The following is a 17,970-nucleotide window of genomic DNA, read 5'->3' as shown; positions in this document are numbered from 1 at the left end:
ACATAAATGTACTAGAACTTCGAGCCATTCGCAACGCGTGCCGTCACTTCCTGCCACTAATCAAACATCATCACGTACGCATAATGACGGACAACATTGCTTGCATGTTTTACGTAAACAGGCAGGGCGGAGCTCGTTCCCATTCGCTGTGCACAGAGGCGATGAAGCTCTGGAATTGGTGCATTCTGAACAACATCCGGGTATCAGCTGCTTATCTTCCCGGGATCATGAACACCACAGCGGACGAACTGAGCAGACGCTTCCCATGGGACCACGAGTGGGAGATAGACGACAAAACCATTCACGAGGTATTCAGCATCTGGGGCTACCCAACAATAGACCTCTTTGCAACTGCAAAGAACAAGAAATGTCTCAATTTCTGCTCCAGAGCAGGACTGGGCAAACGTTCCCTGGGGGACGCATTCATGATCTCATGGCACCGAAACCTATTCTATGCGTTTCCCCCGATACCAGTTCTCAACAGGGTCCTGATAAAAATACGAACGGATCGAGCCAAGGTGATCCTCATTGCCCCATCGTGGCCCAGACAACCATGGTTTCCCTTCCTCACCAGAATGTCAATCCAACCACCAGTCTCCCTGCCGCTTATTCCGAACCTTCTATCTCAACAGCACGGTCGTTTTCTCCACCCCAACCTGTCCATGCTTCACCTCAAGGCCTGGTTCCTACGTGGTTCTCCCAACGCGAATTAGATTGCTCCGAACAAGTTCAGGAGGTGCTCCTACATAGCAGAACGCAATCTACTCGCAAGACCTATCTTCAAAAGTGGAAACGATTCACACATTGGTGTTCTGCCAAACATCTTTCTCCTACCTCGGTACCTCTTCCGCTTATATTGGACTATCTCTTGGGCCTTAAGCGAGCCGGCCTCTCTTTCAGCTCCATCAGGGTCCATTTAGCTGCTATTACGACTTTCCACGACAGAATTGATGATATGTCTGTCTTTGCTCACGCTACTACGAAGCGTTTCCTCAAGGGCCTACAAACCTTATATCCAGACATTAAACAACCGACCACCCCCTGGGACCTTCATCTGGTACTGTCTGCCCTAACTCAACAACCCTTCGAACCCCTAGCCACGTGCTCCCTTTTACACCTCTCCATGAAAACTGCATTTCTAGTGGCAATTACTTCTGCCAGACGGGCAGGAGAAATGGCAGCTCTCATGGCTCATCCACCATATACGATATTTTTTTAAAGACAAGGTTACCCTCAGATTGCATCCCAAATTTCTTCCGAAGGTACACTCATCATTCCATATTAATGAACCCATACACCTCCCGACTTTTTTCCCGAAACCACATGCAAACTCCTTTGAAGCCTCAATGCATACACTAGATGTTCGTAGAGCCTTGTCATTCTATTTGGATAGAACCAAACCCTTTAGAAACTCCTCTAGACTTTTTGTTTCTGTTGCAGAGCGCTCCAAGGGCATGCCTATTTCTACCCAGAGACTCTCGAACTGGATCTCCCAGTGCATCCGACTGTGCTATCAGATGAAAGGGGTTGCACCTCCAGATGGCATTAGAACACACTCCACTAGATCTCTGGCTGCCTCCATCGCGTTCTTACGCAAAGTCCCCTTGGCTGACATTTGTAAAGCAGCCACTTGGTCATCTGACCATACTTTTGCTAAACACTATGCCCTTATTCAAGGCCCTTTATCTGACATACGCTTGGGCAGGGCGGTACTCTCGACGGCGTTCCTACCAGATCCGAAGTCCCTACCTCCTTAAGATACACTGCTTTTAAGTCACCTGTAGTGGAGCACCCACAGGGACATCTCTCGAAGAAGAAGAGGAGGTTACTCACCCTGTGCAGTAACTGACGTTCTTCGAGATGAGTGTCCCTGTGGGTGCTCCACTACCCACCCTCCTCCCCTCTACTTCGGAGTTGGGGGGCCTCCGTGGTAGAGAAGGAACTGAGGAGACCGGCCACGCATGCGTTCTATTACCCTAGAGTCACAGCGGGGGGGGCAGATTCTGAGCATGCGTGGCCGCTATGAGCACTGCTGTAAAAATCTCCGGGCGAAGGCGCAGGGACGCACCAGCACCTCTAGTGGAGCACCCACAGGGACACTCATCTCGAAGAACGTCAGTTACTGCACAGGGTGAGTAACCTCCTCTTCTCGGCACCGCTACGGTCGACGCTCGACGTCGAGAGGCCGCTCCCGGTACCGGGCATACTCCAGATCCTCGTCGAGGTCCAGATCCGACTCCCGGCACCGACGAGGTCATCGGCACCGGTCGCGGTCCCGGCACCGATCGCCGGCACCGCGTGGAGATAGATCATCTCCGGACCGGCACCGTGCGGCACCGCAGCCCACGGGAATCGTCTCGACGCTCTCGGCACCGCCATGGCCATCGAGATCGGTGTCTCGCTCCTCGGAGGACCTCTCGAGATCGGCATACCCCCCTCAAGGGCAAGCCGAGGAACAGGACTTGGGCCATTGGCAGAACATAACAGAGGACCATTCTCATGGCCCATCTCACTGGTCGTTTTGGACCCCGTGGGCGTACCATCAGGCGCAAGGGGCTCCAGTTGCTTCGACCTCTCGCTCCGGTCACTCTGTTAGAAGGGCCCCGGAGTCCACCATCTCTCGGCCTCCGCCAGGGGGCATGGAGGTTCCGTGTCCGCACCACCTGACGCCCTGGACTCAAGCGCAGGTGATGCTCCGGCCCAGGAGCAGGGAGACCAGGACCCTCCCTTGGATCCTGTTCCACCGGAGGCATCTTCCTCTTCCTCTCCGGATGAGGCAGTGGCGGGCACATCGTGCACAGGTCCACCTCCAATAGATCTTCGGGCTCACCAGGATCTTCTGCGTAGGATGGCCCGTAATATGGACCTGCAGGCGGAGGAGATAGTGGAGGTGCACGACCCCATCGTGAATATCCTCGGAGCGGATGCCCCATCGAGGGTGGCGTTACCCCTGATCCGCACGATACAAGCCAATGTATCTACGATATGGCAGACTCCTGCCTCTATCCCACCCACAGCGAGAGGGGTGGAAAGGAAATACTTTGTCCCGTCTAAAGACTACGGGTACTTGTATACCCACCCCCAGCCGTGTTCACTGGTGGTGGCATCAGTGAACGCAAGGGAGCGCCACGGTCAGCAGGCCGCAGCGCCCAAATCAAAGGAGGCTAAGCGCCTCGATTTATTCGGCCGTAAAGTTTACTCAGCCGGAGGGCTGCAACTTAGAGCGGCTAATCAACAGGCGCTCTTGAGCCGCTATAGCTTTAACTCCTGGAACTCTATGGGGAAGTTCAAGGAGTTGGTTCCCCAAGAGTCCAGGGAGGAGTTTGGAGCCCTGGTGGAGGAGGGTAAGAAGGTGGCTCGGACCTCCTTACAGGCCTCCTTAGACATAGCGGACTCTGCTGCGAGAACCCTGGCCTCAGGTATCGCTATGCAGAGGATCTCCTGGCTCCAGGTTTCGGGTCTGCCTCAGGAACTGCAGCAAATCCTGCAGGATCTGCCCTTTGAAGGACAAGGGTTGTTTTCAGAAAAGACGGACTCTCGCCTGCAGAGCCTCAAGGACTCCAGGACAATCATGCGTTCCTTGGGGATGCATGTTGTGGGCACTCAGCGCAGGCCATTTAGGCCGCAGCCTCAGCGCTTCTACCCCCCCCCCCCCCCCCCGCCTCGTCAGAGACAGGACTCGGCCCGGAGGCGAGGGCGAGGTGGTAGACGAAGGTGGACCGGCCCTCAACCTGGTCAGAACCAGGGGCCACCTAGACCACCTTCAGGCCCCAGGCAGAACTTTTGAAGGTGCGGTCGAGGACGGCGCCCCAGTCATCCCCCAGGATCCAGCCCCCTCCTTTCGGGATCGCCTTTCCCATTTCCACCGTGCCTGGTCCCTTATAACTTCGGACCGTTGGGTCCTTCGCACGGTGGACAGGGGATATGCTATCCAGTTTTCTTCAATCCCTCCCTCCTCCCCCCCTTCCCCGTCCCTCTTCAGGGACCCTTCTCACGAGCAACTTCTTATACAGGAAGTTTCCACGCTCCTTGCTATGGGGGCCATAGAGGAGGTTCCAGTGGAGTTAAGGGGCAGGGGATTCTATTCCCGTTACTTCCTCATTCCCAAGTCCAAAGGAGGTCTGCGACCCATCTTGGACTTGCGCGGACTCAACAAATTCGTAGTAAAGTTGAAGTTCCGCATGGTCTCTTTGGGGACCATTATCCCTTCCCTCGATCCTGGAGACTGGTTCGCCGCCCTCGACATGAAAGATGCTTACTTTCACATCGCAATTTACCCGCCTCACAGACGCTTCCTGCGGTTCGTGGTAAGCAAGGTGCACTACCAATTTGCAGTCCTTCCCTTCGGCCTATCCTCGGCCCCAAGGGTGTTCACGAAATGTATGGCTGTCGTGGCAGCGTACCTTCGTCGGCAAGGGATACAGGTGTTCCCGTACCTAGACCACTGGCTGGTACGCGGTCGCACCAAAGAGCAAGTTCGAGCTCACGTCCACATAATAGTGCACACATTCAACAAGTTGGGCATCCTACTCAACAAGGACAAATCCACTCTAGAACCTACCCAGAGAATAGAATTCATCGGCGCAGTTCTAGACTCCAGACGCGCACAAGCCATCCTGCCAGACAACCGCTTTTGCACCATCACGAGCCTCATTCAAGGACTCAAGGCCTTCCCAACCACCACGGTGAGGTCGTGCCTTACCCTGCTGGGTCACATGGCTTCCTGCACGTACGTAACCAGGCATGCCAGACTTCGGCTTCGCCCACTCCAAACCTGGGTGTCATCAATATACCGCCCACATCGGGACAGCCTGAACATGGTGGTCACGGTCCCGAACTCGGTCCTGACCTCCCTCACCTGGTGGCTAGATCACAGTGTGGTTTGCGAGGGGATGCCATTTCACGCCCCACAACCCTCTCTGCACCTGGTCACAGACGCTTCGTCTCTGGGTTGGGGCGCCCATCTCAACGAGCACCATACCCAGGGCCTGTGGACTGCACCCCAGCTAGCCCTGCACATCAATGTTTGGGAATTGATGGCGGTGCGCCTGGCGTGCCAGGCATTTCTCAATCTCCTACGTGGCCGCTGTGTGTTAGTTCTCATCGACAACACCACGGCCATGTTTTACATCAACAAGCAGGGAGGAGCACGTTCGTCAATTCTATGCCAAGAGGCCGTTCGCCTGTGGGACTTCTGCATCGCCCACTCAATCCTTCTCACGGCATCGTTCCTCCCTGGAGTCCAGAACACTTTAGCGGACCGACTCAGCAGGTCCTTTCAAACACACGAGTGGTCTATCCGTCCGGACATCATACATTCCGTTTTCCAGAAGTGGGGGTTTCCCCAGATAGACCTGTTTGCATCTCGAGACAACAGGAAGTGCCACGTGTTCTGCTCCCTGCAAGGTCGAGCTCCGGGCTCCCTCTCGGATGCGTTTCTCCTTCCCTGGAAGGGCCACCTGTTTTATGCCTTCCCTCCGTTTCCTCTGGTCCACAAGGTACTGCTCAAATTGCGCAGAGACCAGGCACAGGTGATTCTGATCGCCCCAGCGTGGCCGAGACAACATTGGTACACCACGCTGTTGGAACTCTCGGTTCGGACACCGATCCCGCTTCCATTATGCCCGGATCTCATCTCTCAGGACCACGGTCGCCTGCGTCACCCCGACCTGCAATCACTCCACCTCACGGCGTGGCTGCTCCATGGTTCACCCAGGCAGAGCAGCAGTGCTCGCACTCTGTCCAACAGATTCTGCTGAGCAGTATGAAGCCCTCAACACGGACCACATACTTGGCCAAGTGGAAGCGGTTCTCCTGTTGGTGCGAACAACGAGCCACGTCCCCGTTGCACGCACCCATTCCTCTCATTTTGGAATATCTCCTCTCCCTAAAACAGCAGGGGTTGGCGATATCTTCAATTAGAGTTCACCTGGCCGCTATATCAGCCTTTCACCCAGGGGAACTCGCGTCTTCGGTATTCTCTAACCCGATGGTCGTTAGATTCCTCAAGGGCTTAGACCGGATGTACCCACAGCAACGTCAGCCCGTTCCGACGTGGGACCTCAACCTGGTTCTTTCCAAGCTCACAGGTCATCCATTCGAGCCACTGGCCACCTGTTCACTTCTGTACCTATCCTGGAAGACAGCCTTCCTCGTAGCCATCACCTCAGCAAGGCGCGTTTCTGAACTCAGGGCGCTTACATCCGAGCCCCCTTACACAGTTTTTCATAAGGATAAAGTGCAGCTCCGCCCACATCCTGCCTTTCTCCCTAAGGTGGTTTCTCCATTTCATATCAATCAGGATATATTTCTCCCGGTCTTTCACCCTAAACCACATGCTACTCGCCAGGATCAACGTTTGCATTCTCTGGACGTACGCAGGGCCCTGGCCTTCTATATTGACCGCACAAGGCACTTTAGAAAGACGACGCAACTCTTCGTTGCAGTGGCCGACCGAATGAAAGGCTCACCGGTCTCATCACAACGCCTATCCTCCTGGATTACGTCTTGCATCCGGACTTGCTACGACCTGGCAGGTGTCTCAGCACCACACCTCACCGCTCACTCCACGAGGGCCCAAGCTTCCTCGACGGCTTTCCTGGCGCAAGTTCCGATCCAGGACATTTGTAGAGCTGCGGTTTGGTCGTCAGTCCACACGTTTACAGAACACTATGCACTAGTGCAGCAGTCCAGGGACGATGCTGCCTTCGGATCAGCGGTTTTGCACACAGCAATGTCTCACTCCGACCCCACCACCTAAGTTGGGCTTGGGAGTCACCTAATGGAATGGATATGAGCAAGCACTCGAAGAAGAAAAGACGGTTACTCACCGTTGTAACTGTTGTTCTTCGAGATGTGTTGCTCATATCCATTCCAAACCCGCCCCCCGTCCCCACTGTCGGAGTAGCCGGCAAGAAGGAACTGAGGGGGCGCCGGGTCGGCTGGGGTATATATTCAGCGCCATGAAGGCGCCACTCTAGGGGGCTCCACAGCCGACCCGCCGGTGTTGCTAGGGTAAAAATCTTCCGACGATCGTGCACGCGGCGCGCACACACCTAATGGAATGGATATGAGCAACACATCTCGAAGAACAACAGTTACAACGGTGAGTAACCGTCTTTTCTCAACCAGGAGTATGCGTACCCCTGAGGGTATGCAGAGGTCTTCCAAGAACTATATCATCTCATCTAGATATTTGCCTAGTTTTACAACGTGCTACATAAAAATCACTAGCAAAGTCAGTACAAACTAACGTTTCATACAGACAATGACTTGTTTATACTGCTCTGTATGCTATACACTGAGCTGTAAGTACACTATTTATATTCCAATTTATTTATTTTGTAATTACATATTAAAAAATGAGAAAGTAAGCAATTTTTCAATGTGTTCTGTGACACTTTTTTGTATTTTTGTCTGATTTTTTGTAAGCAAGTAGTTTTTAAGTGGGGTGTAACTTGGGGATCCACAAGACAACTCAGAGACTCCTGAAAGGGGTTCAGTAGTTTGGAAAGATTGAGAGCAACTGATTTAAAATACTAATAAGCACAATGTGGCTATTTATGAGGCTTTCAGTTAATGATGACAGTACTGGAAATTGCTGAGTTAGAGAGTCTATTCTTCTACTCAGACATTTGTGGTTACCCTGGGAAATACTTCTTGCCACCTTGTTCCTAGTCCTAATATTGACATTCCTAAAGTCATATTGCTATGGCCTAATTTTTTTTTTAATGCACCTTGTTCTATAGGTAATGCACATTTTATTTTCTCAAACTTGCAAAGGTGACTTTGCACAAGTTTTATGATAGTGACGCCCATGAAAAAATACCTTCCTTTAGCTTTTTGAATAATGTCACTTTATATGCCTCTGCTATCACATCTGAAATATAAAAATATCTTTCGTGTATTTCAGATTGATGTCAAACTGATGATGTACATCTGAAACGGCCTTACATTGATCTTTGGCATTCACTGCAACAAGATAAGATTTTTAAATAAAATTCTGTTTGACTTAGTGCAGTCACTACTGCTTGAAGATCACATCACACATAAAAGGAGAACAATATGGTGATATTGTCAACTAGCTGCCCATTTAGTGTTCTTTGACTTATGGCTAGTGGACTGCCATTTTGCCATCCCTTGGAGTAATGATTACAATGGTAGACTTTTATTAGTAGCTCTTAAAGTACTTGACTTCTGATGCAAAAATTTTTTAAATTGCTAGTACTATGCCTAACCTTCATAAACAAGACCAGCATGATCGAAATTATCCACAAATTCTCCAGTGACTTAATGAATCCCTGTATGATTTCAAGGTATTAATGATGTGACATGATTGTGCAGCCCAGACTCCCATACAAATAGTTCCCTTGAAGTCAGTGAGCATACTAAGCATGAGAAAGGATCTGATCCTGCAGCCCTTAATCTTTAGCTGTTACTTTTCTTAAGTATTCAGATACCACACTGAAGACTTTGTATATACAGATATTTAATAGTACTGTCCTTTTGGGCCCAGTTCTGTCTACCCATGTTCTTAATGGAGGTTTTGGATCACCTATTTGAGTTTAAGACCAGGATTTATGTAGTGTTTTTCTGAACTCTTTTAATTGTGAAGTGCTTGTATGATGAAATTTGACAATTTCTCTGGTGGCAAATAGGCATAATTATAAAATTGAATTCCTTCTAAAACAGTGCACCCTCTTTATATATCTGTAAAGATCCATATATCTCCCCAAAAAACCTCTCTCAAACTATTCATCCAAAATTATATAACAAATTGTTTTCTTTCCTTTTTTTAAAAAAAAGCATACTGGCTGGAACACTTATTTTTAAACACATAGTCCTGAATGTTAAACAGAACTTAATAAATAAAAACAATTGCATCTGGGCTGAAAACTGGGTTTTAGCCTCAGTGATTTTTGTCGCGTGTTGTTAAACCCTTAGTTAGATGATGATTTATAAAATAGTGTAATAAAATAAGTTTTGGGAGGTGATAGTGAGGGAAAGGGGGGGATGAAGTTTTAAAGATAAATAAGAAAACTACCGAGACTTTTTTTCATTTAAATTTTTGCATAGTTGCTTTTCTCCATAATGAAATTACTTAAGTGCACACGTTTGGTCAACCTAGCAGCTTTGTTGGACAACTTGAATGTCTGCATGAACAATGTACTACTGTAATATTAGGCAAAGCTGAAAGCTACTGTTCATTCACTCCTTAGGATGAGTTGACAACCACTAAAAGAAGCTATGAAGATCAGCTAAGTATGATGAGTGACCATCTGTGCAGCATGAATGAAACCTTATCTAAACAAAGGGAAGAAATTGATACACTGAAAATGAGTAAGGTAGGTTACCAAGTGTTGTATTTACTTTGCGCATGGTCTGTAGCCTGGGTTAGCAAGTAGAGTGTGAAGTTACTAGCTTGTTTTAATTCTCAGCCACTTGGCATGAAAATCTGAAGCCCTATCCCTACTGATCCAAGTGAATGAGAGTTTTAGGACCTAACTTGGAATCTGAAAATGACTGGTGGTCATAAACTATGTCTTTCCCTGCACTCTTAACTGTAGAGAGCTTATTACATCCTCCCCACACCAGATTAGGCTTTAAAGGGGGACTTCTTACTCTTATAAGTACCATTTTTCAGATACCTTAAAATAAAACATACTGTTAAAAATGCACATGGAAGGATGATCAGGAAGGTGGAGCATTCATTCATGGATATTCTTTATGGTCACTCCTTCATAGTTACAATATATTGTGTTCAAAGCTGCTATTCTTTCTGTCATCCCAATGATCCAGTTGAAAAGTTAGCTGCTCTTATTTCTCGTTTTCACACATAGAATCATAGAAGATTAGGGTTGGAAGAGACCTCAGGAGGTCATCTAGTCCAACCCCCTGCTCAAAGCAGGACCAACCCCAACTAAATCATCCCAGCCAGGGCTTTATCAAGCTGGGCCTTAAAAACCTCTAAGGATGGAGATTCCACCTCCCTAGGTAACCCATTCCAGTGCTTCACCACCCCCCTAGTGAAATAGTTTTCCCTAATATCCATCTTAGACATCTCCCAGTGCAACTTGAGACCATTGCTTCTTGTTCTGTCATCTGCCACCACTGAGAAGCAGCCTAGCTCCATCCTCCTTGGAACCCCCCTTCAAGTAGTTGAAGGCTGCTATCAAATACCCCCTCACTTTTCTCTTCAGCAGACTAAGTAAACCCAGTTCCCTCAGCCTCTCCTTGTAAGTCATGTGCTTCAGCCCCCTAATAATTTTTGTTGCCCTCCGCTGGACTCTCTCCAATTTGTCCATATCCTTTCTGTAGTGTGGGGCCCAAAACTGGACACAGTACTCCAGATGTGGCCTCACCAGTGCCGAATAGAGGGGAAAAATCAGTTCCCCTCGATCTGCTGGCAGTGCTCCTACTAATGCAACCCAATATGTGGATAGCCATCTTGGCAACAAGGGCACGGTGTTGACTCATATCCAGCTTCTCGTTCAATGTAATCCCCAGGTCCTTTTCTGCAGAACTGCTGCTTAGCCAGTCGGTCCACAGCCTGTAGCAGTGCATGGGATTCTTCCGTCCTAAGTGCAGGACTCTGCATTTGTCCTTGTTGAACCTCATCAGATTTCTTTTGGCCCAATCCTCCAATTTGTCTAGGTCACTCTGGACCCTATCCCTACCCTCCAACATATCTACCTCTCCCCTCCATCTTAATGTCATCTGCAAACTTGCTGAGGGTGCAATTCATCCTATCATCCAGATCACGCTGCTCTACAGCCAAAATGCTTCTGAAATAAATGTAGTCAAACTTTTCTAATTCTGGGTCACTGAGAACGAAAATGATGCTTAAAATTGTTGGTTGGCTCTAGTTTTCAAGATATGCTATTGGGTCAGTATATACGACCCTGGACTTGGGAATGGTGGAGGATAAGTGAGTTATAAAGGGAAGGGATCTCAATTTAAACTAGAAATGACTAAAATACATCTTTGACTGGATCTATGAATAAATCTATGATTGGGTTTGGATAGTACTTGCTTTTTAGGCAAAATAATGAATGATGCAATCTGAAGCTGGTATTGCGTCATACATGATATGAATTGCATCATGTTATTCCTAGAAGTCATGGATGATGCAATCATAACGAAGCTTACATCACTCTGCTGAACAAATTGTCCTATATCAGCTCTAGAAATCATACAGTGTCATGCTCTCTTATTTGTCAGTGTTTGATTTTGCAAAGGGACACATTTCTGTTTGGCCAAAGTGAGCAGAGATGCCTCGTACTTGTGTGAACAATGCAGATAACTTCTGCTATGTTTGTGGTGAAGTGACTTTTGCATCACAAAAGCGCAGTATAACCACTATGGTTAAGAAAGCCTATCACCTTTATTTTGGCTGCAAAATTGGAGATCAGGACAAGAGGTGGGCCCCACACATATGCTACAACACTTGTGCAACAAATCTTCCCCAGTGGTTGAACAGGAAAAGGAAATCTATGCCTTTTGCAGTGCCAATGATTTGGAGAGAGCCAACAGATCATACCAGCAATTGTTACTTCTGCATGGTGCCTCCAGTTGGGAAAGGTGTGTGTCAAAGAAGAAAAAGTGGACTGTGCATTATCCAAACATTCCATCAGCTATACGCCCAGTACCCCACGGAGAAGGACTGCCGGTTCCTGATGCACCAGAATCATTCTCACTTGAGTCAGACGAGGAAGAGGATGAAACTTCTGGTCCTGAACCATCAATGTCACAGGACTCTCACATTTTCTCCCATCCTCCTCCTCTGAACCACAGCTCATAACGCAAGGTGAACTGAATGACCTTGTCAGGGATTTGGAACTACCCAAGATTAAGGCAGAGCTGTTGGGCTCCAGACTACAGCAGTGGAATCTCCTGGCAGGTGATGTTAGGGTTTCTATGTTCCGTGACTGTCAAAAAGATCTTGTCCCATTCTTCTTCCTGGAAGGTGATCTTGTAGCCTGCAACAACATCGATGGTGTGATGGCAGCCCTCAACATCATTCACAATCCAGATGAGTGGAGACTGTTCATTGATTCATCGAAGACGAGTCTTAAAGCTGTTTTACTGCATAATGGCAATGTTTTGCCATCAATTCCAGTTGGTCATGCAGTCCATATGAAGGAAACCTATGACAACATGAAACAACTTTACATCAGGGGCAGCTTTGTGGCGATTTGAAGGTTGCTGCTCTCTTGCTTGGTCTGCAGACTGGATACACAAAGTACTGCTGTTTTCTCTGCGAATGGGATAGTCGTGCAAGAGATTCCCACTACATCAAGAAAGATTGGCCACTCCGACAGTCATTGGAGCCTGGGAGGAAAAGTATTCAGCATCCATCACTTGTTGAATCAAGGAAGATTTTGTTACCACCCTTACACATCAAGCTGGGTCTGATGAAGAACTTTGTCAAGGCCATTGACAAAACACAAGCAGCTTTCAAGTACCTCCGTGGAAAATTTCCAAGGTTAAGTCAAGCTAAGATAAAGGAAGGTGTCTTTGTTGGTCCTCAGATTCGTGAACTTCTTCAAGGTGATGCATTTGACCATGCACTGTGTGGCAAGGAAAAGACGGCATGGAAAGCCTTCTAGTTAGTGGCAATACGTTTTCTCGGAAACAACAAGGCAGACAACTACAGGTTGTTGGTGGAAAAACCTCCTCAAGGCATACAAAAGCCTTGGTTGCAACATGTCACTAAAGATACATTTTTTGCACTCTCATCTAGATTTTTTTCCACCGAACTGCGGAGCAGTGAGCGACGAGCACGGCGAGCGATTTCACCAGGACATTGCAACAATGGAGAAACGCTATCAGGGCAAATGGAGCCCATCAATACTTGTAGACTATTGCTGGACAGTGACAAGAGATGCTCCATTTAATGAATACAAGAGACAAGCCAAGAAGCGCTGAGTAGACACTGAATAGGACTAAACTATGTACATAATCATTTTTTGCCTTTTGTTTCATAATAAATTTTATTTAGATAACCCTTTTGCTGATTTTTAAAGTGTTACATAAACAGGACAGGTGAAATATGATTATCATGTAAAGCTACCATAAACACATGGAAAGACCTAGGTTGTACAATTTATGATTAAAACTCTCTCTACACAATATACATTGACTACTGTTTCTAAGATATTTAAGTTACATTTTATGTCTATCAGTTGTTTTAATTGTCATATTTGAATTCAGCACATCAAAATACATAATAAATAGCACATTTTATCTCTGAAGCAGACAACTTCTCAAAAATTGTAGACCAGTGTCATTAATGACTATGTTGAACAAAACCGGCCCTAGGACCGACCCCTGGGGTACTCCTCATGATACTGGCTGGCAAGTAGACATCGAGCCATTGATCACTGCCCATAGAGCCCGATGAGCTAGCCAACTTTCGATCCACCTTATAGTCCATTCATCCAATCCATACTACTTTAACTTGCTGGCAAGAATACTGTGGGAGACTTATCAAAAGCTTTGCTAAAGTCAAGGTATAGCTTGTCCACTGCTTTCCCCATATTCACAGAGCCAGTTATCATAGGAGAAAATCAGGTTGGTCAGGCATGACTTGCCCTTGGTGAATCCATGTAGACTGTTTCTGATTACCTTCCTCTCCGCCAAGTGCTTCAAAATGGATTCCTTGGGGACCTGCTCCATGATTTTTCCAGGGACTGAGGTGAGGCTGACCGGTCTGTAGTCTAAATACCAGAAAGTGAAATTTAATTAGTTTCAATCTAAAACAAAAACAAAATTAACTAGTCTGCTGAGCAAAAAGTACAAAACAGATCTAAAATGGACTTAAGCTATTTTAATTTATCCAAGATCTCACTATTAATACAGGTAAATCTGTTATAAATATAAATTGTAACCAGGGCCGGCTCTAGGCACCAGCCCAGCAAGCAGGTGCTTGGGGCAGCCAACGGAGAGAGGCGGCACGTCCGGCTCTTCGGTGGCAATTCGGTGGTGGGTCCCTCTTAGAGCGAAGGACCTGCCGCCGAATTGCCGCCAAAGACTGAAGCGGCAGCGGTAGAGCTGATCGCAATTGTGGCTTTTTTTTTTTTTTTTTTTTTTTTTTGCGCTGCTTGGGGTGGCAAAAACCCTGGAGCTGGCCCTGATTGTAACAATAGTGTCCCTTTAACAATGTTACTTTATCAGGATCTGAAATCATAATACCATCATAATACTGAATCGCAAGGATGCCCTTTTGGTCGTCTCTCCTGTGGTGGAGACTATTTGTGCCATATTATAATGTTAAAAAATCCCTCTGGAAAATAATCACTGCACAAATGGTGTAAGTTGCTTATCAAAATAACAATGTCTGAAACATGTGAAAAGTAAAGAAAACCCTCCCTCTCCCCCCATAACCTTAGGTACTCAAGCAGTAACTTCACAATTTCACTTAAAATGAGGCCCTTTTAAATATGGAAGCATGACAAAGTGAAAGTTTCAAATTTGGGGAGGGTTTTGTTTCCAAGTCAAAACAGCAAGAAATAACAAAGCATCAAACACTGCCAAAATTTAACCAGTTCTGCTTAAAACAATTGAACGATGAACTCCTGCAAATAGACATGCATTTTTGAATTACTGACATCCTATTAATGGAAAATGATAAATTTAGAACTCTTCTCCAGACTGTGCTGTTAATATCCTGTTTAAAACAAGCTAAAATATGATACAGTCACTGTTTTCTTAAGAAAAATTGATGCAAAATAATTCCCAGTATTTATTCCTTTGGGCAATTATCCTGTAAGGGTTTTATTAGAAACAAGTACCATTTACTGATAAAATCTCACTTGCCTTCATAGCATTTGAATGATGGTGTAATCCTGAGAACGTGGACAGAATTCCAGTGCCTTTCTTCTAGATTTTAATTAGAATAAAATATTTGTGGTTTTGATGACTATGAAAGCTGTAATCCTTTCTTCCCTCAGTTATAACAAGTGTAATGGGAATTTATAGAGTAGACACAAGATTTTAAATACAGAAGCTTTCTTTTCTTCTTTCTTACTTGGAAATTTAATGACTTTTTTTCTCCTACGCTGCATTTTCTTTTGTAATGTTTTCTCTGTATAGACATCAGATTTGTTCCTGTTTGTGGTTCGTACAAGTTATTTTCATATGAATTATGTTCTTCCGTGCATTGTTTATTTTTCACTACAGGGAAATTCCAGAAAGAACAAAAGTCGATAGTTTACGGCCAATCAACTGTCTTTCAGATGTTGCTACGGCTACACAGAATTGCAGATGCTGAAAATTCAATGTCACCCTCTTGGCTAGTTCTTAAAAGGAAACAGAGGTGGGTTTGGCCTAGTAATAAGTCATTTGGTGCTGTATATGAATTTGATACATTTAGAACTTGTAATCAGTAAAACAGACAGAATTTAATGTTGGCAGTTAAAACAAAGAATTTTCACTCATGGTTAACTTGCATCGGAATTCCCTTAGGTTGTTTTTACTGTACACTTTTTGAAATTAGATTTTAATGTAATCTAATTAAGATTATGTATATTTTCAAATTCAAGTATGGGTTAAACTTGGTATCCGTGCGATAGTGTGTTTCTGGATAAAATGTTTAAACTGTCAACATTCATACATTCCATTCTTTGCTGTTCTTTAAAAAAAAAAAAAAAAAAAAGTGTCTCCAGATTCATTTGAAAATGTAACGTTTTTGGCCATGCAAGCTGTGCATTTTTGTGTACATTTATTGTTTCCTCCTGCTCTCAGATCTTCTGAATTAGTTGGGATGGTTGTTTAGGGAACCTGATGTCAATAAATTCAAACTTAAAGTGAACTGGCTCAGTCTTGTTTGGGGTATATGCAATATTGGAAACGTCAGTTTCTCGTACGTGGGGGCTTTGGTTTTGAACTCAAGAGGACAAGTAGCTCAATCAAGAAATGCTCATGAAATTGCATTAAAGACTTGTTGGGGAATTTTGTTTGTATTTTAAAATGTGCTGGTATAAAAATTTGCTCATAAAATCTAGAGCAAAAAGTGAGCATAAAATGTTGAAAAGGAACAAAGATATTTTTTGTAAAGTCCTGTGTCTCAGCAGTGTAACAGCACACAGGGTAGGCTGATCTACTACTCTCTAGAAGTTATGAATTCATAGATGACTTAAACACTGAATTTTTAAAGCAGTTAAAACATTTTATGGTATTATGAAGAAGTTTCCCTAATGGACTGACTTTTTAAAAAAATCTGTTTTTTATTGTTTACTCATAATTATAATTTATTTAGGAAGCCTGTAAATCTCTCTCTCATAAGATTTTCAGCACAGTCTAATACTACAGATAGAGGTGGGCATGAAACTATTTTCCCATCCCTTAACTGTTTTCGTGAGTTAGCATTGAGACGAAGCTGAGATCTTTTGATAAATGAGAGGCCAGCCACACCCTAGAACAACCCGGTTGTTAGTGCATTCATGTGAGCAGGGGAAGACCTGGGTTCAAGTTTCTGCTCCAAATCAGGCACAGCAAGGATTTGGACCTGGGTCTCCCACATCCCAGATGAGTTCCCAACCCACCAGGCAGTTGGCTATTTTAGAATGTGGTTGATCTCTCTCCTGTTGGAGCTTTTCCACTTTGAATAAACATTGGGCCAGAGAAAGTGACACTGACTCTCTAGCTCAGTGATTATGGCTCCCACTTGGCAAGTGGGAGAATCAGGTTCAAGTACCTGCTCTAATGAATATTTATTTATGCCAAGTGGAACAGGAAAGATTGAGACCTCAAAACCCAGAATAGCAATGAACTGTTTGGATGAATTGGCATTTCCCAGTGAAAAAACATTGTCAAATTCCCGACCAGCTCTAACCATAGGTTTCCACAGCATAGTGTCTGACAAAATGTTTTACATTGAACTTCTATTCCATAATGGATAATATGGCACTTATCTGTCCTAAATGCAAGATTTACTCTGTAATGTTAGCCAAGTCAATGTGTATTGAGTCCATAATAAAAAAAAATCCAAGTCACAAATTTAATATTGCTGAGGTGCCTTTTTTGAGTGTACCTGTCTAGACTGTGTACTGCCTCTTACCAGCAGCTGTTTTAAGTATAGCAAAGTCCTCAGGGACAAGCACATAGGAAGAGCTATGTTCCATCAAGATTACTTCTAAAAATACAATGTTGTCTTGGCTCTGAATTGTTCCTCCTTTTATGTTGTAAATAGAGTAGAACTGTGAGTCAACTTATGCTTCTCTTCTCCTCCCTTGAAGTGACCTGTGCAGGAGGCTTCTGTCTTGCAGTGAGACACACCTTAGTTCCCCTGTTTTGCATCTCCAAATCAAATTATTAAATTTGTTTTATAGTGTTTACTATCACTTACGTGTTTAACGGAGGTTGCACACGTAGTCGCACTCAAACATCCTTTCTACTTTCTTAAAACTTTGTGAAAAGATCCTTTGAACTTTCCTAAGCTTAATCTCTGCCAGAAGGTGATGTTTTTGGAAAGTTTAATCAAAAGGTGCATTGAAAATTAAGGTTAATAAAAAACTGCGTAAAAGCCACCCAAACTTTTTATTTGTGATCTAATAATCTGAGTGACAAAGGCATATTTTTGTCACCTCTATTTAATTGCTGTAATACACTCTCTGGGGTGACAACTTTGAAACTGGAGTTAATGCTGGAGGTGACAGCCAGTGCAATAAGCAGAGTTTCATGCCAGGAGCATGTCCATTCTTCTTTGAGTGCTTGCTCGTGTCCATTGCATTATAGATGTGTGTGCTTGCCACGTGCATCGGTGCTGGAAGTTTTTCCGCCGGCTCTTCCCTCCCTTAGTTCCTTCTTACTGCCAGTGATGGTGCTGGAATGTCTCCTTGCCTTGGCAACCTTTCCTTCTCAACTGTCTAGTTGTGATTCTCTGTATGTTGTTCTTAGAAAGTTTTGTATAGTTTATTAGTTCCCTTAGTGCATAAGTTAGAAATACTTAGTCCCCTATGGGACTTAGCC

At 45.3% G+C, this 17,970-nt stretch overlaps 1 protein-coding gene across 14 annotated transcripts in view; it reads left to right on the top strand.

The window, feature by feature from the left end:
* PPP1R21 (protein phosphatase 1 regulatory subunit 21) overlaps positions 1 to 15,811 on the top strand; it is a 97,795-nt gene extending 81,984 nt beyond the window's left edge. For 8 of the 14 annotated variants that reach the window (XR_010600241.1, XR_010600238.1, XM_065590733.1 and 5 more), the window contains 2 exons: positions 9,219 to 9,344; positions 15,181 to 15,811. Coding sequence is in view for 8 of the 14 variants with exons in the window: in XM_065590733.1 (XP_065446805.1) it covers positions 9,219 to 9,344; positions 15,181 to 15,210 (156 nt within the window). In the remaining 6 variants the exon portion in view is untranslated. Of the gene's footprint in view, positions 1 to 7,912; positions 8,641 to 9,218; positions 9,345 to 15,180 lie in introns of those variants that run through there. The other 6 variants (XR_010600239.1, XR_010600236.1, XR_010600240.1 and 3 more) reach the window with 3 other exon arrangements.
* Positions 15,812 to 17,970: the final 2,159 nt, after the last annotated feature.

The sequence above is a fragment of the Chrysemys picta genome, chromosome 3 (genome assembly GCF_011386835.1).
Source record: "Chrysemys picta bellii isolate R12L10 chromosome 3, ASM1138683v2, whole genome shotgun sequence".
In the NCBI taxonomy this organism is placed as follows: Eukaryota; Metazoa; Chordata; order Testudines; family Emydidae; genus Chrysemys; species Chrysemys picta.
This window is presented reverse-complemented; position numbering and strand designations above follow the sequence as displayed.